Consider the following 25,393-nt stretch of genomic DNA (forward strand, 5'->3'; position numbering starts at 1 on the left):
GCTGGTGAAGCCTTTGAGATCTGGAGATGAAGGTTGTTGTGGGAGGAGGACAGAGGTGCTGTGCTCTGGGTGTGCAAGAAGAACAGAAGATGCAGTGTGGGGGACTGGAGATGGAAAGCGTAGCCGGGCACCTCCCTGCACTTCCCTGGCTTTGCTGCTGTGTTGGAAATAAAAGGCATCCTTTGTGCCTTCATCTCAACAGGAGCACCCTTTCCTCAGTGGCCAAAAACTTCAAACCTTAGCAAGTTGGGGATGTTTCACAGTGTTTTCTTATGTGCTTGTGGGAGGAGCGAAGGGGTTTTTTGGCATGTAACTAGTGTGATGCTTCAACTTCCCACCTCCTGATGGCCCCTGAAGCACATGCTCTCCTTAACACTCTCCTTTCACCTGGTTCGAGCACGTCAGCATGCTGGTCATCCTCCTGAACTGCGTCACCCTGGGCATGTTCCAGCCCTGCGAGGACGTGGAGTGCCAGTCGGAGCGCTGCACCATCCTGGAGGTAAGGAGCCTGTGATGCCCCGCGTGCCCGGGAGCTGTGGGGTGCATTGGGGTGGCCATCCCGGGAGCTGGGACCCCCATCTTGTCCCTTTTCCCCAGGATCCAGCCATGAAAGCCCTTCCCGTAGGGATGTTTTTTCTAGTGAGCCACACTGCAGCGTGCAAAGTCTGTCCTCCCAGGAGACCTGCTGCCATGGCCCTAGGTGAGACCTGAAGGCTGATTTGGACTTAGCCCAACAAGATCCTTTGTCTATACAACCAGTAAGGGTAGGAGGGCTCCGAACTGGGCATCCAGGTCCCGCTGGAGGTGTTGAACACGTTTGAATTACCAGATGGCCAATGCTACAAGGAACCTCTTGCTCGCAGTCAGTCAGTCCCACCTCAGCCAGGTCACTGCTGGCATCTCTTGGATTAGAATCATAGAATCATTGAATCATTTTGGTTGGAAGAGACCTTTAAGGTCATCGAGTCCAACCATAACCTAAATACAGCACTAAACCGTGACCCTAAGAGCCTCATCTCTGCGTCTTTTAAACCTCTCCAGGGATGGTGACTCCACCACTGCCCCGGGCAGCCTGTTCCTGTGCTTTACAACCCTTTCTGTGAATAAATTTTTCCTGCTATCCAATCTGAACCTTCCCTAGCACAACTTGAGGCCATTTCCTCTCGATTACTGCAGTCTGGTCTGTGCAATAAGGCACCAGTGACTTTGCCATTTCATTCCTTTCTCCATGGACAAAAAAGCAGAGGACGGGCCCATGCCAGGATAACTGACCTTGGGCAATGCATTCCTATGCAAAGGTCACAGACCCTTGTTGGCCATCCCAAGCTTAGTGGGGCATGACACTCATCCCTTCATCCCTCGCCGCGTCCTGGCAGTCCCCTCGCTGCCATATGCCCGCAGGATTTGGTTTGGAAGCGCGTCCCGGCAGCATCTGGTGTGTGGGCTGCACCTTGGCACGGGGCTTCCCGCAGCAACTCGGTTCTCCGGCTCGGAACCAACTTTCCTTGTTTCTAATGGATGACATCAACCTAGGCAGGGACTGCCGACATGTGGTGGTGTGACGGGCTTGGTTGGTTCAAAGCCCGCACAGATCTGCTGCTTGACTTCCCTTAGAGCGTTTCAGCCGTACGGGAGCCTTCCAACCAGCCTCTCCTGCCTCTTTCAAAGATTGCTATTCCTGGCATTCGCAGGCAGTTCTGGACCACAGTTTATCATCCAACCCTCTTTCAACCTTGAAAGAGGATCTGTTAAATGCAGAGCCAAGTAAACCAGATGAATTGAGAAGCCTCTAGAGGTTTGTTATGGAATGAGATCAATTTTGGAGAAACCACTGCCACCAGAGGCATCCAGCATAGGGCCATCTCAGAGGGTCAGGCTCAGGTTTGGTGTAAAGTGGCATCCGGAGGTAGCACCAGAAAATATCACACTGCAGGCAGCAGAATAGACACTGCAAGGAGTCCAAGCACTGGATTTGGTTTCTAATATCGGCTTAATGATTACAGCATATATTTGCAAAACCCAAAGTCTTATGCTGAAGAGTCTATAGGCAGAAAAGGGCTGCAAGTGAAGTCATTGTTATCCACAGCTTGCAGGAGGGGATGGAAGCCAGAACATGAGGTAGGAAAGCCTGAACTCCTTTAGGGAGGCATTTGGGTGCCAGTTATTCAATGAACTGAAATAATGGAGCAAAACTTCAGTGTAGTTTATCAAGGGAAAGGCTGGTTGATCAAGCCAACAGACTGAGAAGATGGTGCTCACCCGCAGAGTACATGGATGCGCAGTGGGAACTTGGCTGCCATGTGAATGTTCTGTTAATTTTACTGTTAATTCACTCAGGTCTCAAACTGAAAGTGCCAGAGACACAATACTGAACAGTATGGGCCTTAAGAGAGTGGTTTGGACAGCATGTCTGTAGATTGAGAAGTTCCTGTGCTTTGTCAAGTCTGTTATTCGGAACAACAAAGCCTCTGCACGTGATGTAAGAGCAATCTGTATCTCCTGATGTTCAGTTTTGCAGAGAACATGTACAAGAGTATTTACAATAGAGTCCATTTAACGGTATCTTCAGACACATCCACATTTCATGCATGTACATGTTGTCTCCAGGAAGACTGGAGAAATAAATCACAGCTGGCCAAGTCCCCACTACCCTACAGAAGTCATTCTTTAAGCAAAGGCTAAGGCAGGTTCTGTAGGGCAGCACTGGGCTAATTGACGCACCTTTATTTTCTCTCTTTGTTTCACAGTAATCTAAAACCCCAAATTTTGACCTTCATCAAGAGGCTCCTGTGCTTGGCCAGCGGGATGCCCTGGGTCTCCGCACCATGAGGAACCGCTCCTGTTGTTCCTCACGTGCAGAACTGCCCTTGGAGTCACCGCTCCAGCCTCTGCTTCACTCACGGCTGGGTCAGGGGGCAAGAACCTGGTCCCTTCAGGAGTCTGTGAAGGCATCAGAGGTGACGCACATCACCCTGTGTTAGGTGGGAAAAATTCTTTCTAGGAGGTATGAGCTGCCCGATCTGGAAGCACAGCTTCTACGGCAAGTTGCTGAGACCTCACAGACCCAAGCGCAAGTTGCTGTTGAATCCATAGGCTTGAAAAAATAAGAAGAATATCCAGCCTGTAAAGCAGTGATGTCCTTATGTATTTGTCAGTAGATTAACAGAAGCTGCTGATGTTTCCCAGGCAGGAGCTGCACTCAGGGGTTGCCATCACCCATCAAGTGTTGCAGGTTTTATTTCTGAGTTTGGTAGGTGCTTTTCTCGGTGCCGGTGCTTTGCCAGGCAGTGTCTGCCAGGGTATCCGGAACGCCTGTGCCATGGAAGCACTCGTGGCTCTGCCTTCCCTTTCCCTGCTAAGAGAGCACAGCAGAACTGACTGTAATAATCTTTTACTGGTCTCCAGGCATTTGACGACTTCATTTTCGCTTTCTTTGCGGTGGAGATGGTCATCAAGATGGTGGCTCTGGGGATCTTCGGGCAGAAGTGTTACCTTGGAGATACGTGGAATCGCCTGGACTTCTTCATCGTGATGGCGGGGTCAGTAGCAAAACCTCATAAATTTGTTCGTTGCGGTGAAAGCAAGAAAACCCCAGAGAGCCAAATCTGTAGGTTGGCTTGGCTGGTTTTCATAATGTCTTGTGAAAGCCGCCAGGCTCAAGCCAAGGTAAAGTCCCATAAGTCTCATTTGGTTTCACCTCTGGCATCAACGCCAGATGATGGGGTTGGGGTATGAATGTCAAGGCAAAAACTATCGGGTTTTCAGTAGACATCCTGTCACCAGTGTCACCTATGTCAAATCAAGCACACCCAATCTAGTCCTCACAGTGACCAGTATGTCCTGGTGCTTGTGGTTAAGACTGCTGTCTCCAGAATGGGTAGAAAAAAGCACACAGTAGCTCAGCCCGCTCCTTTTATGTGACACCATTAGAGGCAGAGAGGCAGAAATTGGCCAAACAAGGAGAATCTAGCCCAAAAAATCTGGTTCAGAAGATTGAAATCCCAGTGGAAGAAGCTGGCCAGCAGTTGATCCAAATTACAAGCGCATGCAAATGCCTCCTGTAAACTCCTGGGGGTTTATGTTTTAATACCACCTCCCACAGCTGCTTATTTGTGCAGGATGTGTTAATAAACAGATATGAGGAAGATGTGGGTGCGTCTGACACCAGTTCCCTCACACCCGTAGGGAAAAAACTGTATGGACTAAAAGCCTGGTGAGTCTAAAACTTTTTTTCTGTAAATAAATGGATTTATGAAACCCCGGGCTCTCTTACCTGCTTAGTATACCCTAGAAAGGGATAGACTGCTTTAATTACAGAGCTCTGCCTTATTTCTGTATTCTTGGGTTTGTAATGATCAGCCTGGGGTTAATTAGAACATTCCTGTAATATGTTGGGGCATTTTCACTCTTACGTTAGTGATGTGCAGTCTTCACTACACTAATGGAGTTTTGTTTTGCTCCACATTATTTGTCTGGAATACAATTAGGAATGGCCTTACTGGCTTGAATAAAACATGAGCTCTCCTGAGCGGAGCTTCCTTTGAACCCGTGTGCGGTTACAGCCCAGGAAAGAACAGCAGGGACAACAGAAGAAGCAGTTAATTATTTCTTCTTTCCAAAGCTGCTGGAGAGTTTAAGCCAGAAGTAGCAGGGGAAGAGCAAGGCTGTGGTTGCAGGGTGAGCTCGGGATCCGAAATCTGCCATCCATCACCAACGTACCGACAGCGTTTGCCCACGCTGGACCTGCAGGATGAACTCTCCTGATGTGGAGGTTCCTCACATCATCAAACAGATCATCCCAGCAAAGCAGGAGGATAAAATAGCACATGCAGGCAGAAAGGCTGAATCCTCTGCTCATACCCCAGGGTCAGGTTTGACTCTAGGATCTTTGTGCACCTGGGACGAGAGGCAAGGCGGCTGGTGGGTCAGTGGGGTGGTTTTCCAGGCAATTTCCCCACCCTCTGTGCTTGGTAGATGTTTGAGAAAGATGAAAACAGCCAAAGCACCAGGAGACCCCCATGGGAAGCTCTGCTGCCAGTCTGGCCTTACGCAGGCTGAAGGGTGTCTGATCCTGGGCCATCTGCAGATGATTTGGGTGTGTTTGAGCCATACATGTGACATTATTTCCCATCTCTCAGAAGAGAGGCTGGGCTGGGAGCTGGGCTGACCAGCAACGCTGGTGGGGGCCAAGGAGAAGCTGTGTGATGTGCTGGGGTTCTTCACCTCTCCCACCACCGCCTTCGATCCAACATCTGTTCCTAAAACTGGAGCTGGTTTTAGCAGGGAGCACGCTACTGGAGTAGTAAGAGTTGCTTTTCCCAGCAAGCAGATGGATGCGATGAAGTTATTATGAGGCTTTTTCTGATAAGAAGGGAAACAAGCGATGGGCAGTGCTGCCTGCTTTGTTTGTCCAATTCAGTCTCCTCAAATAAGCTGATTTCCCTTACTAGCAAATACACCAAAGAGAGCGGAGGATAAGCAGGGAAACTACAAAATAAACATATATTCTGCCTCTAGCAACAGATTGTGTCTGAAGTTTGTTCCAGCACTGAAAGCCCTTTCATGTTTTGCTCGTCTCAGAAATGTACCCTGGAAAATTTCAGATGGAATGGAGCTTACAACCTTGCAGTCTGTGTAGCAGCCAAGTTGAAAGAATTTCCCAAGTATCCAAAATGTTGTCCGGAGAGGTTTCTTGTGCATTCAGTCCCTGGAGATGACAGCAGGCTCATGTGATGTGCTTTGGACATGTTTAACTTGACAGCAGAAGGACTGGAAACTGTTGGTGGGAGAAGACATCACAAAGGCTTTTGGCTCCTCGGTTTTCAATACCCAAAGGCTGTAGGAATCACCTACCAAGAGCCAGTCCACCCAGACCTCCAGTCCCTGCATACCCCACATTTCCAGCTCCAGCAGGTTTCTGTCAGGGATTTCCAGGGTATTCTCGGTTTACAGGTGTGCTATGCAAACAGGACCCAAGCTTGGCCTTGACAAAGAAACCTTTGACTTCTTTATGAAGGTTTCAAATGTTTCACCACTTGTAGAAGGTCCAGTCTGGAATTCATCATGTGTTTCAGGTTGGCTTCAGTGTGTAAGGTAAATCCCCCTGGGACTTACTTTCAAATCCTAATTGGAGTATCACAGAAGTCCAAAGTATTGGGGTCAGAAATTCTGTTTCCTTGGCCGAATCCTGGATTATTCAACTTTTATCAACCCCATTGAAACTCTAAGGGCCAAGTAAAAGTGAGGCCCCAGGAGTCAGTTGGCCCTTTAACACGCTAATAGTTGCACATGATCTCTGGAGTACAAAACCAGTTCCCACTGGAGCACTTCATACTCCTTTTCCATGCTATTAGTAGTTCAAAAACTGGATCAGTTACACTAAAATCCACTTACTCAGCCACCCGATAAATCGTGAGCGTGCTGTATTGGGAGCACGCCAGCGAACAGATTCGGGCTTCGGCGCTGTTCACTTTGGGGACTTTAAACAATGCTTTGGCTATTCCTGCAAGGTCTGTTTAGAGCAGACACCTGGTCCTGGCTCCGGGCCCCTCGGCACAGGTGTGAACGGGCATTTCCCCTGGTTTTCCTGCTGTGTGGTCCTTCACGCAGCTCTGGCTGCTTAATGAACACAACGTTCGATTTAAAACCTGGTTTTGTGCCTTGCTGAGTTTTAAAGATATTCATCATGTTGGGCTTAGTTCCTGCATACCAGCTTATTGTGGTTTTGATTTATAAAGACTCACTAACTACTTCAGGAAAAAAAAATCTCTGGAAGGTTATCGCTAAAACCAGCTCAAAATCACCGGTGTCTCTGCACAGCAAATTCAGGCTAATGGGCCAAAGCCACCTCAGTGGCAATGCCAGCGATATCACAGGGTTACAGCAAACAGCTTCAGGACAAAGCCAAAAGAGAAGCAAATATCAGAACAGCTGGATATTCTGAACTAAAGTTTGTAGAGAGGGAAAAGGCATCAAATACGAAGTGCAAGACTCCGGCAGAGCAGGTCATGGACAATGATGTGCCTGAGCAAGGCCGGCCTGAAACCAAACCTCCCTCTGCCATCACCCGATATCCATTCAGCTGTTGTTTTGGTCCATTTGGCTGTTGCTTCTTGATGGCACATGGTGATTTTGGTCCATCCTGGCTGCAGGTTGCTTCATATAAAAACCTCTCTTTCCACTGAAGCGCCCGGTTGCAGCAGTTCAGCTGGTATTTCCCTCCCTCCTTCCATATTTGTTTGTTTATTTAAGGAAAAAGAAGAAAAAGAAAGCTCTTTCTCCACAGAATCCAGCAGCTTACTCACAGGGTTGCTTTTGAAGCCGTTATGTTATTTGAACAGGCGTGGTGAGAGATTTGTGACATATTTACAAGTGCTTCCCTGTAGTTAAACTCATAAATTGTAATTACAGCCATGCTAACTAGCCATAACCCCATTAAAAAAACAACACTACGCACATTTGCCGCTCATTGCTATAAAAGAGCAAGAAAACTGACTTAACATCCTTCCCAGCCCGGGAGAGAAATGTTTATGTGAAATGGAGACGGAGCATGAAAAAGAAAATGTTCCCTATTCTTAATAGTAAAATGGAAGCCAAACTACTTTAACATCATTTGTCAGCTTGGTTATTCACATTTTTGTCATAGGGGGAGAGATAAGCTGGCGTGGAAATACGCTGGGGTGCTAGTAGGGGGTGTAATGTCAGAAACGTCCTATTGATGCGGAGCTGTGCAGTGATCTCCCCGTGGATGCGCTGCCGGCCCGAGCATGATTAAACTAATGCAAAGGGAGAGCAGCACAGCTGAGGGAGCTGAGCAGATAATTGGGGCTCCCCTTCTACCCCAATTGCTGTGGCCCCCGCTTTGCAGCTCCTCATTGTGCCAAGTCCTGCTTTCCCACGTGTTACCTGTACCTGCCGCCCAGGAGCACATCTGCCCACTAAACCCTAGACCATCCCTGTGAGTGTTTTCAATCTGTTAGGGGCTGAAATATCCCGTATAACCCACACTGACAGCATGGTGCACATTATGAGCTGCAAACACAGAGTGGGTGGTTTTGCAAGCCCAGAGCACACAGGCAGCCCCAGCACCCACTTACCCCCCGACTGAGCATCCCACGGCCTGATGCCTTATTCTCTTTCCCCCACAGCATGATGGAGTATTCTCTGGACGGACACAACGTGAGCTTGTCTGCGATCCGCACCGTCCGGGTACTTCGGCCACTACGAGCCATTAACAGGGTCCCAAGTAAGTAAACCCCATTTTTCCTCACCATGGCCACACACCGGGCTGCTAACCCTGGCGGTGTTAGGCTACAATCCTGCTGCTGAGAGCAAATTCATTTATTTTCATTTTTAACAGCAAGTTAGCGATCATCTATTATGATTATCAATGCTAGTAAAGGGCAAAGGAATAGATTTTATACCTGGAGGCCAAATTTTCATGGCTCTTTTCCAACGTTTTTGTGAACTCTGAGGTAAGTAACTCCTCTTCTAGTAGGAAGTAAATAACAAAGTTTCTGTAAAGAAAGGGGAAAGGTTGGTTCTAAGAAGGATCTTCTTGCCCTGGGTGGGTTCATTTTACCCTCTCAGCTATTTCAGGGCTTTCCATCTCTTTGTGTTCAGGATTAGAAGCGCAGCAGCCTCCCTTGCTGGTAAAATACCAGAGAGGGTTCGCTGTCATGTAGAACAAAATTGGGTTCATCCACGAGAGAAAGTTCAAGTGGCCCCTAAATCCATTTTCAAGTGGCTTCAGCTGCTTGTCTTCTAAATCCAATTTGAAAGACAAACCAACAAGTTGAAATAATTTCCTGCCAGAATCAGCCGTCTGCTGAGCAAGGTACTTTGCAAGGTACTAATTTCATAGTGCTTTAATCTTTTTTTTTTTAACCAAAATCCACTCAGTTCAAAATGCAACGGCATTGTATGGAAATCATAGAGGTTCCTTGCCAAAAAAGTACATTTCCTGTTCTTTTTAAAAGCACGTTTGAATGACACAGCTCCGCTCTTCCTCGCCGAACATCCTGCCTGGATTAATTGCCCATCATGTCGGCACATCTAGGGAGAGCAAAACAAACTCCCCCAGAAGGGTTTCGGTTCCAGCACCTCAGATGAACATGCAAGGGAACAGATGGATGTTTACGCACAGGAGCCTTTGAAGATTCAGTCTGAGCTCGAATTCTTCAGGAGTTTTCTTTAAAAAAAAAATAAATTGTAAATTTGTCAGCGACATCATTAGAAGTTGAATGCAAGACAAAAAGAAATGAGAGGCTGAAAGGGACCACAAAACCCCCTCGGAGCTTTTTTTTTTTCTAAGGAGGTTTTGTTACCAGGGTTTCGGAGCAGCTCGAAAGCACAACACGGAGTTTTCCTCTGGGGTGTTGAGCGCGGTGGCTCCGTGGCCTCGCGGGGCCGGGGAGGAGCGGGGGGACACGGCCGAGGGTTCAGGCTGGGGCCAGGATCGGGCTCACTCCGAGGTTATTTCAATCCACAAAACCCTTCGTAGCTCTCCCTCGAAATAGTGGGAGTCTCAAGCTGGGATTCAGCTGGGCTGAGAGCAGAAGCCAGGGGAATTTGAGGATTTATGTGCCTATTAAAGTGAGGCCCAAGGATCCAAACTCCTCCAAGTCCAGGTGAAATTTTGATCCGAATCCAGCTTATGTTTTAATTCCTTAGGAGCCCGATATTGAACCTTTGAAGTAAGCCTTTTAGGCTGTGTTCTGCTACACTTGCCACTTTGATTTTCTTTATTTTTATCAGAAGACAGGTGGTAGAAAATATTCAATTTTTTTGTTGATAGGGTGTGAGACTAAATCCAAAGCGCTCAGTGCATGTTTGGTGTTGAGTTGTCCGGCTTGACGAGCAGCTCGGCTGGTTTTACAACCCTACCCGTGTCCTGACCAGTGCCAGGGCAGGATTAGTGTTCTTAGAAATATCCCAGTTCCTGGAGGGCAGATGATCACAGACTTGACTTATGAGACACTAACTCCATCCACTTTTAACATCGGTCCTTTTACTGTTTCACACTGGAATTATCCAGGGTCTGTGGAGAACGGAGAGCAACAACCCTCCGTTCAGTTGTATTTTTGCAGTTTCCAGCAGTAACAGTTGCATTTCTAGTATTGCAAAAGGATGTCGAGCAGATAGGAATTAGGGCTGGGTCAGAAGAGATGAGCCTGGTCATGGCCCAGGGAAGCAGGACCCATGAGAAACCGCCCAGCGATCTCTCCCTGGGATGCCTGGGCACTTTCCTGGGTTCCAGCCAGTGCCATTAGCTCTTCGCTTCCAGGCACAACAAGTTCACCCGCAATATAATTTAATTTCTATTTTATTTGTTGAGAAAAGAAAGGAGAACCCCGGCCAATAAAAACATCATCTCTATTAGAAATTATTCCTTGAAAATGACTGGAAAAATACAATTCCTGAGATTTATATGTTTGGCAAGGGCTGTAGTTAGGCTGGTTTTTTTAGTAGTGGTCGCTGTTTTTTCAGATCCCTTTCCCTGTTGTATTTTTATTTTTCTACTGTGTGGTTTAAACCGGGCATCACATGGAATGGGAATGAAAAGAAATCCTGATCCTCATTTCAGCCTCATGCTCATGCTCTTTTCCCATGGCACACTTGACATTCTGCTGGGAGCCCAGAGCACCCTGAGCAGATAGCGAACAGATGGATTCAATCTCGAGAACGGTGCCACTAAACAACCCAAAATACCAAAAGTAGCTGAGCAGAAAAAAGTTGTCTGGCACGGGGAGATACATTTTAACCATTTTTGGAAAAATAAGAAGGAGGATATTAATGAGAGTGGAGGAGGGGGGAAGAAGAAAGGCCCAGCATCGTCTTCCCAGTGGGAATTAAGTGAGGCTTTTCTGCTTTTCCAAAGATAGATTTGCAAGGATGATCTGAAGGGCAGCGCTGTGGGATGTGCTCCTGGGGGGCTCGCGATGACAGCACGTGTTGGGAACACGCGTTACCAAACCAAACCCCCATCTGCCTCCAGCTCTGGGTTTCCCCCTGTCCCCAGGTGTCCCCACGGCTGTCACCATGGTTAAAGGGGGTGGCAAGGATGCTGCTGGCATCCCGTGGCACTTGCCCACACGGCGTGGTTGCCGGTGCTGTGTCCATTCCCCACAGGGCGCCGTTGGCTCTGGGGTGGCATGGGGACAGGGTTTGGCGGGCGGCCGGCATGGGGCTGGCACGGGGCTGGGCGCCAGGATCGCGGCTCCTCCGGAGAAGCATCCGCTGCCGGCGCCAGCCGCAGGGAGCCGCACCGGAGCCAAGCACAGCTGGGCATGGAGACCTTGAAAGGCTCTTGCCCTGGGATGCAGAGGTTATTACTCACACCTAATTATTTATTAGCACAGCCTTCTTGGCCGGGGCAGTTTATCCACTCGTGCTGTGCTGACGAGGTAAATTCGGCTCCATCCCGGCTTGGCTGGGCTCGATTTCCGCTGGCAGAGCGAGATAAGGAGGCGGGTAAAGCGGTGCGATGGGGCTCTGGCTCTTGCTAACGCCACCTGCCATGGCCTGGGAGGTGCTGGGTTGGACAGACGCTGCTGCTTTGGAGACTGCTCCTCCCAACACCCATCCCCGGGGTCTAGGGATGCCAGGCTGCAGCCCCACATCGTCTTTGGATTCGCAGGAGACGCATCAGGCACAGATTGGGAGGAAAGACGGTGTCAGTGTAAACGCCGCTCTGTGCTCAGATGGGATGACTAATGGAGAGCAGCATCCTGCGAGGGGAAGTGGAGGGAGAAAAAGCTCCACACAGGCAGGAAAAGGTGTTCACAGGGCAGTGTTTTAGCGGGATGAAACACCTCCAAAGGCAGCAGTGTCACCATACCCAGCAGACGCGTTGAGTTCCACTGCACCACAAACTTCAGCTCTGCTCTCTGCCAAGCATCGGGCTCTTGAGGCTCAGTTCCTGGTTTTATTCTTTTCTATAATTTTAAATTTGCCTTTGTCTCTTTCTCTTTTCATTAGTTCATCTCTCATCAATGTTCAGTTGTTGAAACGATGGCTGGTTGGTATCTCAGCGATTTGTTTAACCTCTACCAAAGTGCTGAGCTGCAAGTTGTTATTCCCTTTTTCTTCCTGTTTTATCCTTGAGTTTGAAGGTGCCCTGACACGTGGGACAGGACAGCCCACAGGTCCCAGCCCAGTCCCTGCCTCCTCACCCAGTCTCTCCTGGGCAGCGATACTGGGAGCATACTGGATGGAGATGTGAGGGTTAGCTGAGGATCTGCAAGGTTGCCTCATTCCTCAATCTTCTCATGTAGTGTGGAAGGTCTGGCACAGAAATCAGCATTTCCCTGGCGGCAAAGGTGCCGGGGGAGCCCTTGCTCTGCACCCCCATTCACAGGGAGCCTTGCAGAGCCATGCGGGACTGGCTGGGAAGGGCTCCCAGCAGCATGAGCAGAGCTGAGAGCCTCGCTTAGAGGAAGAAACATTTCCATCCTGCTTTCCCCCCCTCAAAAAAGCCACAATTTCACCTGCTTGCGCTGCTTGGCAGTTCTGTGGCCAGCAAGGAGAGAAGTCCCCCATGGAAGAAGAGCTGTCCGGAGCGCAGCCATCATCCCACACAGGCTCTATATTGTTTAGGGGAACAATTTGTGTGATTCATGAGAGATGTTCAATATGTTTACAAATATATATTTTGACAGTTTGTCGGGAGGCTGATGGTTTGCGGAGGCGTTTCTCCAGGAAAGACTGTCTTGAAGCTTTGCCCGTGTTTGTGTGTTGTTCAGTGCTCTGTTACTGAAAACATCTGAAAATCCCACCTTTGAGTCCACCCTTTGCAGATGCGCTGTTTGTTCCCATTTGCTGCTAAGCCTTTTGCCCTCTTTACCTTCCATTTCAGCCCTAAAGTTTAGGGGAAGATATAAACATCCCAGTTTCTCTGCCCAGGGTGCACTGGCTGCACAACCAAGCTGGGATCGATGTGGCATTCGCTCTTTATTCACCAAAGGTCTCCTCTAACCTGCTCTCTCCTTCTCCCCACAGGTATGCGAATACTCGTCACCCTGCTGTTAGATACTCTGCCTATGTTAGGCAACGTCCTCCTCTTGTGCTTCTTTGTCTTCTTCATCTTTGGGATTGTCGGTGTGCAGCTCTGGGCAGGGCTGCTGAGAAACAGGTGTTTCCTAGACAGGAATTTTGCAATGTAAGTACACTAAAACAAAAAAAAACCTCCATTTTTTCTTCCTTTCTCCTTCTCCCCTGCCAGAGAAACCCCAGCAGGGTTACATCAGCCAGGATGGACCAAGCAGCATCGCGGCTGAGAGCACAACATGGCCATGGTGCAAAGCTGCAATGGCAGCTCCTAACTGGGCTGTCACCTTGATTCACAAGGTTGTGAATCAGAGTCGTGAAGCCAGCTATGTGCTTTTTGTATGAAAAAAGCCACTTGTCAGTGAGTTACTGAGGGTTTGGAGTGGCTTTTTCATGTTTTCCTTCTGCACCTGAAGGACAAGGTCGTTAGTGGTTTGGATTATCTCTGTTGGAGGAAGCGGAGATCCCTGGCTCTGGGAATTTAAGGATTTAGAACAAACAGAAACATCACAGCTCTCCTAAAATTGCCAGTTCCCAAAACGGTCCGTTTCTGGGAGGTCACCTAGCACACCTCAGTGCCTGGCAGGGGGCTGATGAGGTTCTCTGCATGCTGGTACAGACAGCACCATGGAGATGCTGCTGAAACACAAATAAATCTTTGTAGGTGTATTAGGATAAGAAGCTCAATGTGAGAGGCATTAAAGACATTTGTACACGGCTCCCAGTCTGGCACAGGCATCAGGGATGAGCAGCACATTTGATCACCTGCTCTTTTTGATGCAAACTTTAGGTTTGCTTCTTCCCAGATAGGCAGTTGCATGGCCCAGCATCCCTGACAGGTGCTGAGGGTGCTAATAGGTCTTAATTGCCCTAATAAGCCTCACCTGGGACCCCGACCCACACCCTGTCCATGGCCCAGGAGCTCTATTTAAGCTCAGCCTGTGGGTTTTAGTCCTGGTTTGAGCTGTGATGTTGGTGTGCCTGTCTCCAGCTCTGGTTTCATTCCTGGTTTCTTTGGCTCCTGCCTGAGTTCCCTGGATGAATCCTGGATCTGATTCATCACTTGCCATGTCTGGGGCTTTGAATGGACCCTGCTGCGTACAGACTGTGTGGATGCTGCTGGCACTGGGATGGCTCTTGGCTCCCAGTTCATCCCCTGCCGTGGGCCAGTCCTGCTCACGCTGCTCCCCAGCAATCCCTCAGCCTGATACTGAGCGTGGGCTGTTCTGCACTTGCTGCTTCAGAGGCGTGATGTAAGGGCACACCTTAAAACACATCAGCGAAACAAAAAGATCAAAAGCAAGCGCAGCTTCTGCGGGAAAGAGAGATCTGCCTGGGAAAACCCTTCTGAAGGGCTCCTGTCAGCGCCTGCTGTAGATGTCAGTGGCTCAGAGGTGAGGAAATGCCTGAGGCCAGCTAATCAGGGCAACTCTGGCTTAGTAAAAGATAGAGCCTGTAATTACATCTGTCTGTAATCATCTGCTGTCTACAACTTGTATTGTGTCTGGAAGACACGCAGAGATTATCCCTCAGCTCTGCCCCAGGTCCTGTTCCTGCCTCTCACTGATGAGCCCGGTGGCTTTCGGCAATCTGAGCCTCTCTCTGTAGTGCAGAACATCTCTGATGGCACTGACTCATCCCGGCAGAGCTGCCGAAAGGCAGAAAATCGATGAGTCTGCCATGTGTGTCTGCTTCTGCTCCTGCATCTTGATGCTCCAACCTTGCAAGCTCTCTCCTGCATCTGTGGCAGGTATTTGGGGGTCACCAAGACCCTCCATTGATTGGAGTAACCCCTGAGCTGCCATTTCGAAGCCCAAAGAGTGGTGTTAAAGCTCTAGTCCAGTGGCCCCATTACATGGAGCAGACGCTGCGTGCAGGCAGTGCTTTGAGCACAAGGAGCACAGAGCTGTAATTAGCTTCACCGAGTCCCTCTCATCTCTTTGGCCAAATTTCTAAAATGCTCTGTGATTTCCTGCAAAGTGGAGCTTTTAAAATTAACCACGGGGGGAAACGTTTGCTAAGTAGAGATATTAAGCAGGCTGTTATGTAATGGCCATCAGCAGCATCAAAGGTATTGCAGGATTTTTCTTATTAAGGTCTTGGTCCCGGTCACTGAAGGCAGAGTTGGGTTCCCTGCGCTAATCCTCAGGGCCTGTGCTTGAAGAGGCAGGAGTTTTATCATAGAATCATGGAATAGTTTGGGTTGGAGGGACCTTCAACGCTCCCCCAGTGCCACCCCTGCCATGAGCAGGGACATCTTCACCAGCTCAGGTTGCTCAGAGCCCCGTCCAGCCTGGCCTGGGATGTCTCCAGGGATGGTTCATCCACCACATCTCTGGGTACCGTGGGCCAGGCTCCCACCACCCTCTGTGTCAAAAATTCGTTCCTCCTGATAGAATTATTTGTAAGAGGTCTTCTCCTTCCCACATCACTGCAGCTCTGTGTTGGGTCCTGGGTCTCGTCCAGCAGCAGGTAGTGGTGAATTTGGATGGCTCTGTGTTATCCGTTGCCTGTCGGTTGATGCCATGTGCTCTGAGACTCTGTGAACAAAGTTACAGTGTTCAGAGAAATGTGAAGAAATGAGACTGCTGGCATGTCCTTCTGTCAGTATCAGCATAACAAATGTGAATTGTTCTGGTACCATCACCCAGATTGGAGCTATTGTCTTGGTCTGTGTTTTGCTGGGTTAGTTTTAGACCTGTGAAACCCAACTGCATTGAACCAGTCCCTTCATTTCCAGCTAGAAACTATCCCAGCTTGACTGGAGCTTAGTGTGGAAGTTTTGGGGAACCCAGATGGAACCATTCCCATCTTCTCTGTCATTCCTGATTCATTCTCTTGAATCCATAGTTCCAGGCATCAGGATATGGTTCACCCCTGCAGTGGCCTTTAACCCCCATACAACAAGTGGTACATGGGTAAAAAGTTGTGGAGTGGCAGTACCAGGGAAAGCACTTTAGGGTTACATTTTCCAGCTGCTGTACAAGAGGACCAAAATATTCAGCATTAGGCCCAAAGTAGCAGGTCCTGTTGGCCAGCAGCAGGATGCCATCTGCCTGCAAGACAGGGTGGAGATAGAGACAAAGTCAAGCCTAGAGTTGCGTGAGAGTGGGTCCATCGCTCTGTCCTCGTCCTCCATCGCTGTGCTGAGCTGCTGTGCTTGGCATCAGTGCTGGTGAGCCCTGACCATCCATCCCCTTCCAGGGAGAGCTGCCAAAGAGAACAAAAACAACAATAAAACCTTCAGGATTGCAGGATTAAAGTTAAGCTCTGGTTTTGGTCAGAAGTAAACAGAACAGAGCTCTGCGGGAAAGAGGGAATGAGATTCTGGTCATTTAGTTTTGTCTGCCAATCCCACTAAATCCCAGTGGTGTTGTCCTCAACCTAAACTAATGTTTACCAGCCCTTCAGCAGGCTGTGAGGGGCTGGAGGATGGACAGGCACGCTGTGCACCCAGGTTGGGGCTGAGCAGATGATGCTCCTGGCTCTGACTTTCCTTACAACCCCATAAAGGGGGAGACCTGAGTTACTGTTGGTGCTCACCTTGGTGATGGGGTCAAACCCTCCCAGATGAAAGCAAAACTGCTTTAAAGTGAGGGTGAGCATCTGAACATAATCCAGGGTGCCAGGCAGGGAAGGGTCATGGCCCCAGAGCTTTTCTGGACTAAAGCAAGTGTAAGCGAGCTCTGAGACTGGAGCTTCACATCTAGTTCCGTACCTGCTGCAGGCTGCTCTGCACACTCACTGCCAGCAGCTTTCTGGGCCATTCAACTTTACAGCAGGCATCAGATGGAAGTAGTGACTTTGATTTTTGCCATCATTTTTCTTCCTGTGGAAAACTTTTCTCTTAAATCCACCTCGAAAGATGGCTGTTTCAAGAAAAGAAACTACTTTCAAATGTAGTGCATTCTGATGGAAATTTGAGGACTTCCTTAAGGTGCACTGGAAATATCTGCTTTCTCTCTCTCTCTTCGAAAATTGCGCTGTGGCAATGCAACATTGCACTGGAAGAGATTGTTTTGTGAAGGATGCTCAGTAGTGACTTTGAAGGAATGACAGGCGACTACTGGCCTGTTGCAGTAGTGGGTTGGCAAGCGATGAACTGGGATGGGTCACTGCTGTTTGGGATGTGTGAGGAGCTGTTGCTCCTCGGCCAGTTCTGGAGAGCTCAGGGGGCTCAGGTGACACCTCTTGGAGCCCCGGGGAGCATCCCCTGGCAAGGATCAGCGGTGCCAGGACCATCACCACTGCGTGAGTGACAGTGGGAGCTGGAGGGGGAGCTTCACAAAGGCTTTTTGGTCAGTGTGGGCTGAGGCTCGGTATGTGTGCGTGGGAAGAGCAAGCCAAGCCAACCATTTATCTGTAAGATCGCCAGGATATGTGTCTCCCCCACGCAAACCCTCTGGCTCCCGCCTGCCATCATGAGCTGCTATCATTGTAAATAAAATAATCGGGCCACCCCCAGCTTGTCTGGGTTGTGGGGCTGTGCTTTGCATGTCTGTTGTTATGCAGTGGAGTGTTTTCCTGCTCATGGAACCTTTCAAGGAACTCAGTGGGTTGGAAGCAGGAGAGGGGAGAGAGCTGTGAAGTGCTTTGTTTTTATCTAATGTTGCAGGACAGTTATAATGTGAGCGCTTCAGTCTTAATTAACTCCGTACCTGCTTGGCGTTGTACCGCCTTTGGCTCTTTGGCTTTTGTAGAGCTGCGAGAAGGCACACACGGCCAAGGCAGACGGCTTGGAGTTGGTCTGAAAGGTACTTCTGAGTTCTGCTTAATTGCTCCTCCCGGCATCGCTGTGTGCTGTGGCGTTGGGTTGTCAGCAGGATTTCCTCCAGAGAGCAGCCTCCGCTTGCAGGGAACGGATCCTGCCTGGTGCTGAGCTTCCTCCACATTTCCCTCTGCTCCTCGGAAAGCTGCAGCAGGATTGTGCTCAGCACACACACTGTACGCCAGCAATTGTGGGTGGTGGTTGGACTGGGACGACTGAGCTGATGGGATTATGGAGCAGAGAATAATAGTTCAGCCACCTTTGGCATGGGAGATAATGGACCTTCCTGCCCCACTGTTGTTGCTCCTGCCCAGGGAGAGAGAAAGGAGAATACACTGCAGAGCTGCTGCAGGCCTGGAGAAAGATGTGCACTGGGCAGCTGGCCGAGAAAGGGGTGTTAATCCTTTCTAATGTGATAACAAGATCCATTCTGGGGCTTAGTTTCTTATGTGTTTTCCCCAGAGCACAAGTGTCTAGTGATTAGTGGATTCATTACCATTAATAAGTTATTTGGACTATACCGGTTGGCAAGTGAGAGGGAAGTCAGATTGACCTTTCCCGTGTGTGGAGGTAGATGGTCTTGGCAGAAGTACTTCATTTATTTTGTGGATATTGGGGATTCCCTCATCCTGCAATACGTTCGTTTCCCATTCTTGCTCTCCTTCCTTCTTCCCCCTTTTTGGTTTTGCCAGAAAAGTCTTCAAGTAGAGGAATTAAGAAAAGGTCTTAAATTTGCAGTGCTACTTCCAGTTGGCGTGTCCCCTCCCCTCTGTACTCAGTGGTGACAGCATCACACAGGTGTGGGTCCCCCCAGCGGGACGGGTGCTCATTGTATCTCGGTGCTCATTGTATCTCGGTGCTCATGGTATCTCGGTGCCCAGGGCAGATGTGGAAGAGGGACAAGCTTGAAAAGGTCTGGGCTGAAAGTGGCCTCCGTGCAACTGATTTTGACTGCTCACAGGGAGGACTTTCGGTTTGTAAATGATTTTGAGGTAATTGCAAAAAGGAGCAAGGCAGAGAAAAGGGAGGATAAAATCAGGCGGCAGCAGCAGAACCAAATGAAGCTTCATCCACCCTTTGCAGTCAGGCTGTGCTTTGTTTTCCTGGCTTTATTTTCCTCCCACGGCCACCAAAGTGTGTCGTTCTTTTGGTTCTCCGGAGGGTTTGTGCCCAGATCTTCTCTACGCGGCTGATTAGATCACAACCCAGAGCGCTGTGTCTGCAGGCGGTATTTCTCCTTCAGCCCAAGGCTTCCGAATCGGTGACTCATGGGAAACAAGCAGCCTCTGAAATCTGTATGTGGCTCATCAAGGGCCTTTCCCTTTGCAATGTGCAGTGAACAGAGAAGCGTTGCACAGGAGGGGGGTTGGTCTCATCGGTCCCCAGCCTGGTTGCGTCCCTTCCCTCCAACAAAACTGGGTGCGTGGGCTCCAGCAGAATTGTGTCCCTGTCCAGTCTGCCCAGCTGGGGTGGGCACATCAAGAGATCAGCGATTGGCTCTGGGAGGCTGAAACAAAGCTGATTAATCTGGGACAATGAGCACGTATCAGAGTCCTGCAGCTGGGCTGGCAGAGGGCAGCGGGGTCGTGCATGGAGCTGGATGTTGTGTGTGTTGTGCTGTGGTGGGAGAGGCGGCTCGGGTGGGAGGTCGGAGTGGAGCATCGTGCTGATGCCTCAGCCATTCTGTCTGAGCTTTTCTTCCACGGTCAGTGTTCTTGGCACGGGCATGTGTGTGTCTGCATTGAAACACAGAGCTGCTCCCAGGAAGGGAGGTTGTGCAGCCATAGCTGCTAATTACACAATCATCCCTCCAGATGGTCCATCTCCCTCTGCAAGTCCAGCTTTGCTCTGGTAGAATCCTAATTACACTGGCCTACGAGCTGTGGTGTGCTGAGCCTTCCCACGCTGCCAAAAGGTGCTTGTGATAAGGAAACTCCTGCTGCTGGTGTTGTGGTGGGATGTTGCTTCCAGGCTGGTGAAGGAAATAAGTTTTTGCCAAGTTTCACAGCTCCCCCTGGCTCTGGAGCAGGTTTTCCTGGAAGATCAGTTGTAGTTTGGAGCAGGATGTCACTGGGTTGTCACGTCCAGATCAAACAGCCTTTGTCAGCGTTGTTTTAAGGGAAATGAGAAAGATCAAGGGATGTTCCCAAGATCGCACAGGGTTGTTACAGGGCTGGGTGTTCAACGTGCGGTGTCAGGGGTGCAGGTTACTGTCTGAGGTTCACCTCTGTGGCCGATGTTTAGAGTCTGCATGATTTGTCACATCGGGGATTTGAGCACTGCAGAGATCTGCTGAGCCTGAGCTGGAGGTCCAGGTGCTTTGATGAGGAGGTACCAAATGAGACCTCTCTTGCTATCCCCTTAGGGACTCAAGGAGCAGCTCTTTGCCTATCACCCACAGAGTCCTGGTTTCAGGGGTGGTGAAGTCAGCCCTAGGGAAGCTGGTTGTACCCAGAGTCCTGTGGCCATGCGACTTTGCTCTATCAGGCAGTGCACAGCGTAGCCCAGGCTTGATCTGGATTCTGGGGGTGTTAGACCCCTGTCACCACCACAGGCTGTGGAAAACCATGATCCCAATGTCCCATCTGAAAGACTTCAGAGCTACTGAGCACTTGATACTGAGTTTCTTGGGAGGAGGGTGCAAGAGCCCTTTGCATCTGAACAGAGCCATCTCTGTATACCTGCTCAGGCCAAAACAGAGCTGACGGGGGTCTGTCTGTCACTTGGGAGTTACGAAAAGTCTCTTCTGCTCCTCCTTCTGCTGCTTCTCTCAAGCTCCCGAGCTGCCTTTACCCAAGTCTGTAGCACTCCCAGAGGCATCCCTGCTCCTTGGTGTGTTTTAATCCTCTGCAATACCCCCCTCTGTTTGACAAACTCTGCTGGTTGTAATATCTGAGCTTCTAGCAAACACCGTGCTAGTGTAGCACTCAGCCTTTTCTTCAGCTTGTTTTATGTGGAAATTTCTTCCAAGTGAAACCAATCTATGGGAGGGGGAGCAGAGGGCTTTTAGGCAGTCTTGGAGGAAAAAGATTATGCAAGTTTTTCTTGTCTCCTGAATCTAAGGCATAGAAACTGGGAGGAAGATATTACAGTCTTGTCTAGAGGTGTGGGATCGCTCCGCAATGGGAGGGGAATAGCTGGTGAATACGTTTAATCACCAGCAAACCGCCCAGTTCCTGTGATGTGCCACTTGTGACTTTCCCTGAAGCTGGTTGAACGCTCAACACCCATCTCAAGTAATTCACTGATGGAGGAGAACCAAATTCCCTGGGAAAGTTGTTCAGAGTTAATTTCCTATCGGCTCTGCTCTGCAGCAATTGCTCTCACCTTAAAGTGCAGTTGCTGAGTGACTCCTACTTGACTCAAGGGTTTTGGGGAGCAATTTCAAGCAATTGTATGGAATAACACTAGTTTGCCACTCATTAGAGCCAAATTTATTCAATAGTTAGGTACATTGAGAAACAGATAAAAATACAGCTGTCCTAGCTTGAAAAATGACTTATCTTCTCCCCACGTCTTGCTTGGTTGTATAATTTGTGTGTTGCCTTTCCCCTTATCTCCTGACTGATTGTATAGCATCTGAGATCCCTGCAGCTCTGAATGCAGCAGATAAAGTCGGTTCTAGGACTTTACACCTTCGCATTTTAAGCAGTGCGAGTGCTGGTGGGTCTCACTGATGTTAATCAAACCGCATGAAAAGTCCTGGGCTCTGCTTGCTCCCTGGTCTGCCCCAGGCTTGGGAAAGGGCACATCCCTGCCACGCTGCAATTAGAGCACTTGCTTATCTGAGCTGTAACAGAGCCATAAACTTTATTCAGGCCAATTAAATCAGATATGCAGTGAGCATACAGTTCCTATTAACGTGGGCTCGATCTTTTCTTATGTAAGTACCGACAGAACTGGCCTGTGCCTGGGTCTCTCCTCTTTAAAGTTCAGCTCACTCATCCTGTGGAGGTGCTGAGGGGCAAATTTATTGGAAAGCTGCTTTGCCATCAGCTTTTCTGAAGCATGTTCTGAGCATCAGAAGAGCTATTTTAACAATCCTTAGATAGAAACAGAAAGTTCCCTAGATTTTTGGGAAGCACCTGGCCTGCGGGGATTTTTCTCTCTATACCCTCTCATTTCAACTTTCAGCTGCCCTGTTGGTTTGGGAAAACTCAGGCTGATCTTTTAAATGCAAGATCACTTGTGCCTTACAGGATGCAAAAAGCTTTGTAGATCACAGGTGTAGGGGCTGATCTCAACTGTGACTTACTGCCCCCAGTCTGATGGGGCTGAATCATGAATCATTTTTGGTTGGAAGAGACCCTCAAGATCATTGAGTCCAACTGTTAACCCACCCCTGGCACTGCCCCATGTCCTTGAGAACCTCATCTCCGCATCTGTTCAGCCCCTCCAGGGATGGTGACTCCAGCACTGCCCTGGGCAGCCTGTTCCAATGCCCAGTAGCCCTTTCTGGGAAGAAATTGTTCCCCAGATCCAACCTCAGCCTCCCCTGGCGCAACTTGAGGCCGTTTCCTCTGCTCCTGGTGCTTGTTCCTGGGGAGCAGAGCCCGACCCCCCTGGCTCCAAGCTCCTTTCAGGCAGTTCAGAGATCAGAAGGTCTCCCCTTAGCTCCTGTTCTCCAGCTGCACCCCCCAGGTCCCTCAGCCGCTCCCATCACACTTGTGCTCCAGCCCCTTCCCCAGCTCCATTCCCTCCTCTGAAGGGCAAAGGAGAAATTACACACCCAAACCAGGAGCAGGAACCAGCGCCTTTTGCTGCTGCTGAAACAAGGGGACCACCATTTGTTCTCATGCTTCTCTTTTTTCCCTCCTCCAGGACATACAACCTGACCTTCCTGCATCCGTACTACCGGACAGACGAAGCAGAGGAGAACCCGTTCATCTGCTCATCGCATCGTGAGAACGGCATGCAGAAATGCTCCAACATCCCAACCAGGAAGGAGTACAAGGTGGAGTGCACCTTGAGCATGGACTCATACACCCCCAGTTTGTACAACCCTGACTTCAGCAGCAGGAACGCCTGCATAAACTGGAACCAGTATTACAATGTATGCATGGCAGGGGACGTAAACCCACACAACGGAGCTATCAATTTTGATAATATTGGATATGCCTGGATAGCTATTTTTCAGGTAGGAGTCTCCAAAAGATTTTTCTGTTTCTTTTTGTTTGGTGGGTTTGGTTTGGTTTTGTTTTTTCATCTTTTGCTTGGAAAGATTTTGACAGATGCATCAGAGGAGAAAGGTTATGCTTGCACCTGTGTGAAACTGCAAATAAAGACACATCGAGTAAATGAATCAGACAATAACCTGCACAAATGTTGCAAGAGAGCATTTGAAGAAAACAGTTGTTTTTTCAGTGCATTTTAGAAGAAGCGGAAAACACTTCTTGAGGCAAACAAAAGTATGGCAAGCTCTAGCACTACAAATCAGACCTGGATAAATCCCAGGGATTTTTGTGTTAGGGTCTTTGTTGTTATCGTATCAGGAAACTGAGAGTGTTGTCCAAGTCCTTAAGCAAGGCTTAATATAATTCTAAAATGTAAGAACTAGCTGGATGGTGTGGTTTGGCCTTGATTCTAGAATTGCAGGGTTATACTGGTTAACATGGTATGCCGGACGGAGGAAGAGAGAATCCTAATGGTCTGTTCTGGGTGGAATACCTGTGAAGGGATACTACTGATGTGAAATTGGAGTCTCTTGATCCACAGCTGTACAGATCTTCACTAAGGACAAAAGCGCTTGTGGCTCAGACTGGAGGAGCCTTTAGAGGTGACAGAAACACTCCAGCATTTCCAAAGCATTTGTAGCTCTGGAACATTGGATAACTAGTCTACACAGTCCACAGGCTGTGGTCTCTTAGAGCTGGCCTATTTTTAATGATCTATGATGTAAATATGCTGTTTTCCTTTTTTAATTTGCACTTCCTGTTTTTAATTCACATTTCTTCATGGTTTTGGCTAGATGCCCTGTTTTATTTAGTTTTCCTGAAGTGCAGGTGACATCTATTCCTAAAAGAGAAGAAGTTCTCCATTTAGTTTTGTTAATGATGAATAATTACTCATTCAGAGCTCACAATTTCATTTAGTAATTTCCTTCCAGTTTCATATTATAATATGAACTTAATAACTTTCAGTTTTCACCTGGGAGTTGTAAAGGGGCGATTGCCTGCTCTGAGCGTCTTGTTTGCTCTCATGCTGTCACAGTCGCACACCTTGAATCACAGTGCTGCTGGTGTCAGGGGCTCAAAACCAAATCCAGAAGGGTTCAGACAGATCCCAAGTTTCTACTAGTCTATGTTTTTAAAAACGCTTTGGTTCTTTCCTGGAATTAGTACGTCAAGAGAGGGAGCTGCCATAGTGATGTTGAATATTCCTGACTGGTGGGGGTGTTGCATGAAGGAAAGAGGGGAAATCAGAACAAGAATAGTAGATAGGTCTCTGGCTGCGCTTGTGTTCTCTTTGTTCTGCTCTCGCATAGTTCTTTGGCAGAGCTGGATGGACGTGCCCAGGAGGTCCCATCTGGCTCCCAGCAATGCTCTTGCCAGGACAGGGCAGAGGGCGATGGGCTGTAAAGCACCCATGTGAGCGCATCGGCAACGAGCAGGTGCTTCTCAAGGGCTGCTGCTTCCTTTTTATTCCCTGAGCCTTTTTGCAGGCTGCAAGTTTCCATTTCGTGTTGGTATTTCATTTCTTCGGCTTGAAAATGTCCAGTTTTAAGCCAGGAAGAACACAGAAGCCACAGCAGAGGTTTCAACTGATTCCTTTGAGCAGAGCAGAGTGTCTGACAAAGTTGGATATTGTATCCCTAGATCATTTTGGCAGCTGCCAAGAGGTTTAGAGCTGCTTAGGCCATCCAAATGCTAAAGAGTATTTCCAGCCAAAAACTCGTCTTACATCTTTATTCCTTTCAGAAGTAAGGTCTCACTTTTAGAATCTGAAAGCAATGTGAGTCCAGGTAATAAGAAGAAGCTGTTGGGAGTAAAGCTCTTGCTTGACCTTGATATGGAGAGAGTGAATCATTACTGCAAGAGGCTGGATGCTAAATCAGAACAATTGCTGTAAGCAAAGAACATTTAACCAAGATATTGAGGTGTGCTCTCATTACATGTAACAGTGGATGCTGGGGAGCACCAGGTAAGCAGTTGAATGAGGCCTCAAAGTAGAGCTGATGGGTTTAGTACCTCAGGAGCTACCCTGTGAATTGGTATTGAATTAGTGGGCAGAAAGCACTGTGCTGTGTTCTGGATGAGATGGATTCAGTTGTCCTGGTCCCTTCTGGGGAATAATGAATATGTGGTTCTTTGCAAGCATTACAATGGACTGGACCTCAAGGTCTGGCAAGCCTCCAGTTTGCGTAATGGCAACCTCAGAACTCAGCTGGATGGAGCATCCCTCATGATTTATCCGAGATGAGCTGGAAACTCAGTGTGGTGTCAGAGCTGTCAGGAGGGAGGCTGGTGAAACGAGCCCCACAGGTGATTCCAAAGGAAGCTTTGAAGTGCAGTGACTCTGAGTTGTCCCCAAGCGTTTCCAAGGGCACAGTCTGACACTGTGCAAACTGTGAACAAACGA

At 48.8% G+C, this 25,393-nt stretch overlaps 1 protein-coding gene across 3 annotated transcripts in view; it reads left to right on the top strand.

Moving 5' to 3' along the window:
* Nucleotides 1-354: 354 nt before the first annotated feature.
* The window catches only part of CACNA1H (calcium voltage-gated channel subunit alpha1 H), a 120,498-nt gene continuing 95,459 nt past the window's right edge, over nucleotides 355-25,393 (top strand). For 2 of the 3 annotated variants that reach the window (XM_071814944.1, XM_065850450.2), the window contains exons 1-5: nucleotides 357-499; nucleotides 3,406-3,539; nucleotides 8,148-8,245; nucleotides 13,000-13,159; nucleotides 22,637-22,952. In XM_071814944.1, the coding sequence (XP_071671045.1) occupies nucleotides 407-499; nucleotides 3,406-3,539; nucleotides 8,148-8,245; nucleotides 13,000-13,159; nucleotides 22,637-22,952 (801 nt within the window). In that variant the 5' untranslated portion in view covers nucleotides 357-406. Of the gene's footprint in view, nucleotides 500-3,405; nucleotides 3,540-8,147; nucleotides 8,246-12,999; nucleotides 13,160-22,636; nucleotides 22,953-25,393 lie in introns of all 3 variants that reach the window. The other variant, XM_071814943.1, reaches the window with a different exon arrangement.

The sequence above is a fragment of the Patagioenas fasciata genome, chromosome 15 (assembly GCF_037038585.1).
Source record: "Patagioenas fasciata isolate bPatFas1 chromosome 15, bPatFas1.hap1, whole genome shotgun sequence".
Taxonomy (NCBI): domain Eukaryota; kingdom Metazoa; phylum Chordata; class Aves; order Columbiformes; family Columbidae; genus Patagioenas; species Patagioenas fasciata.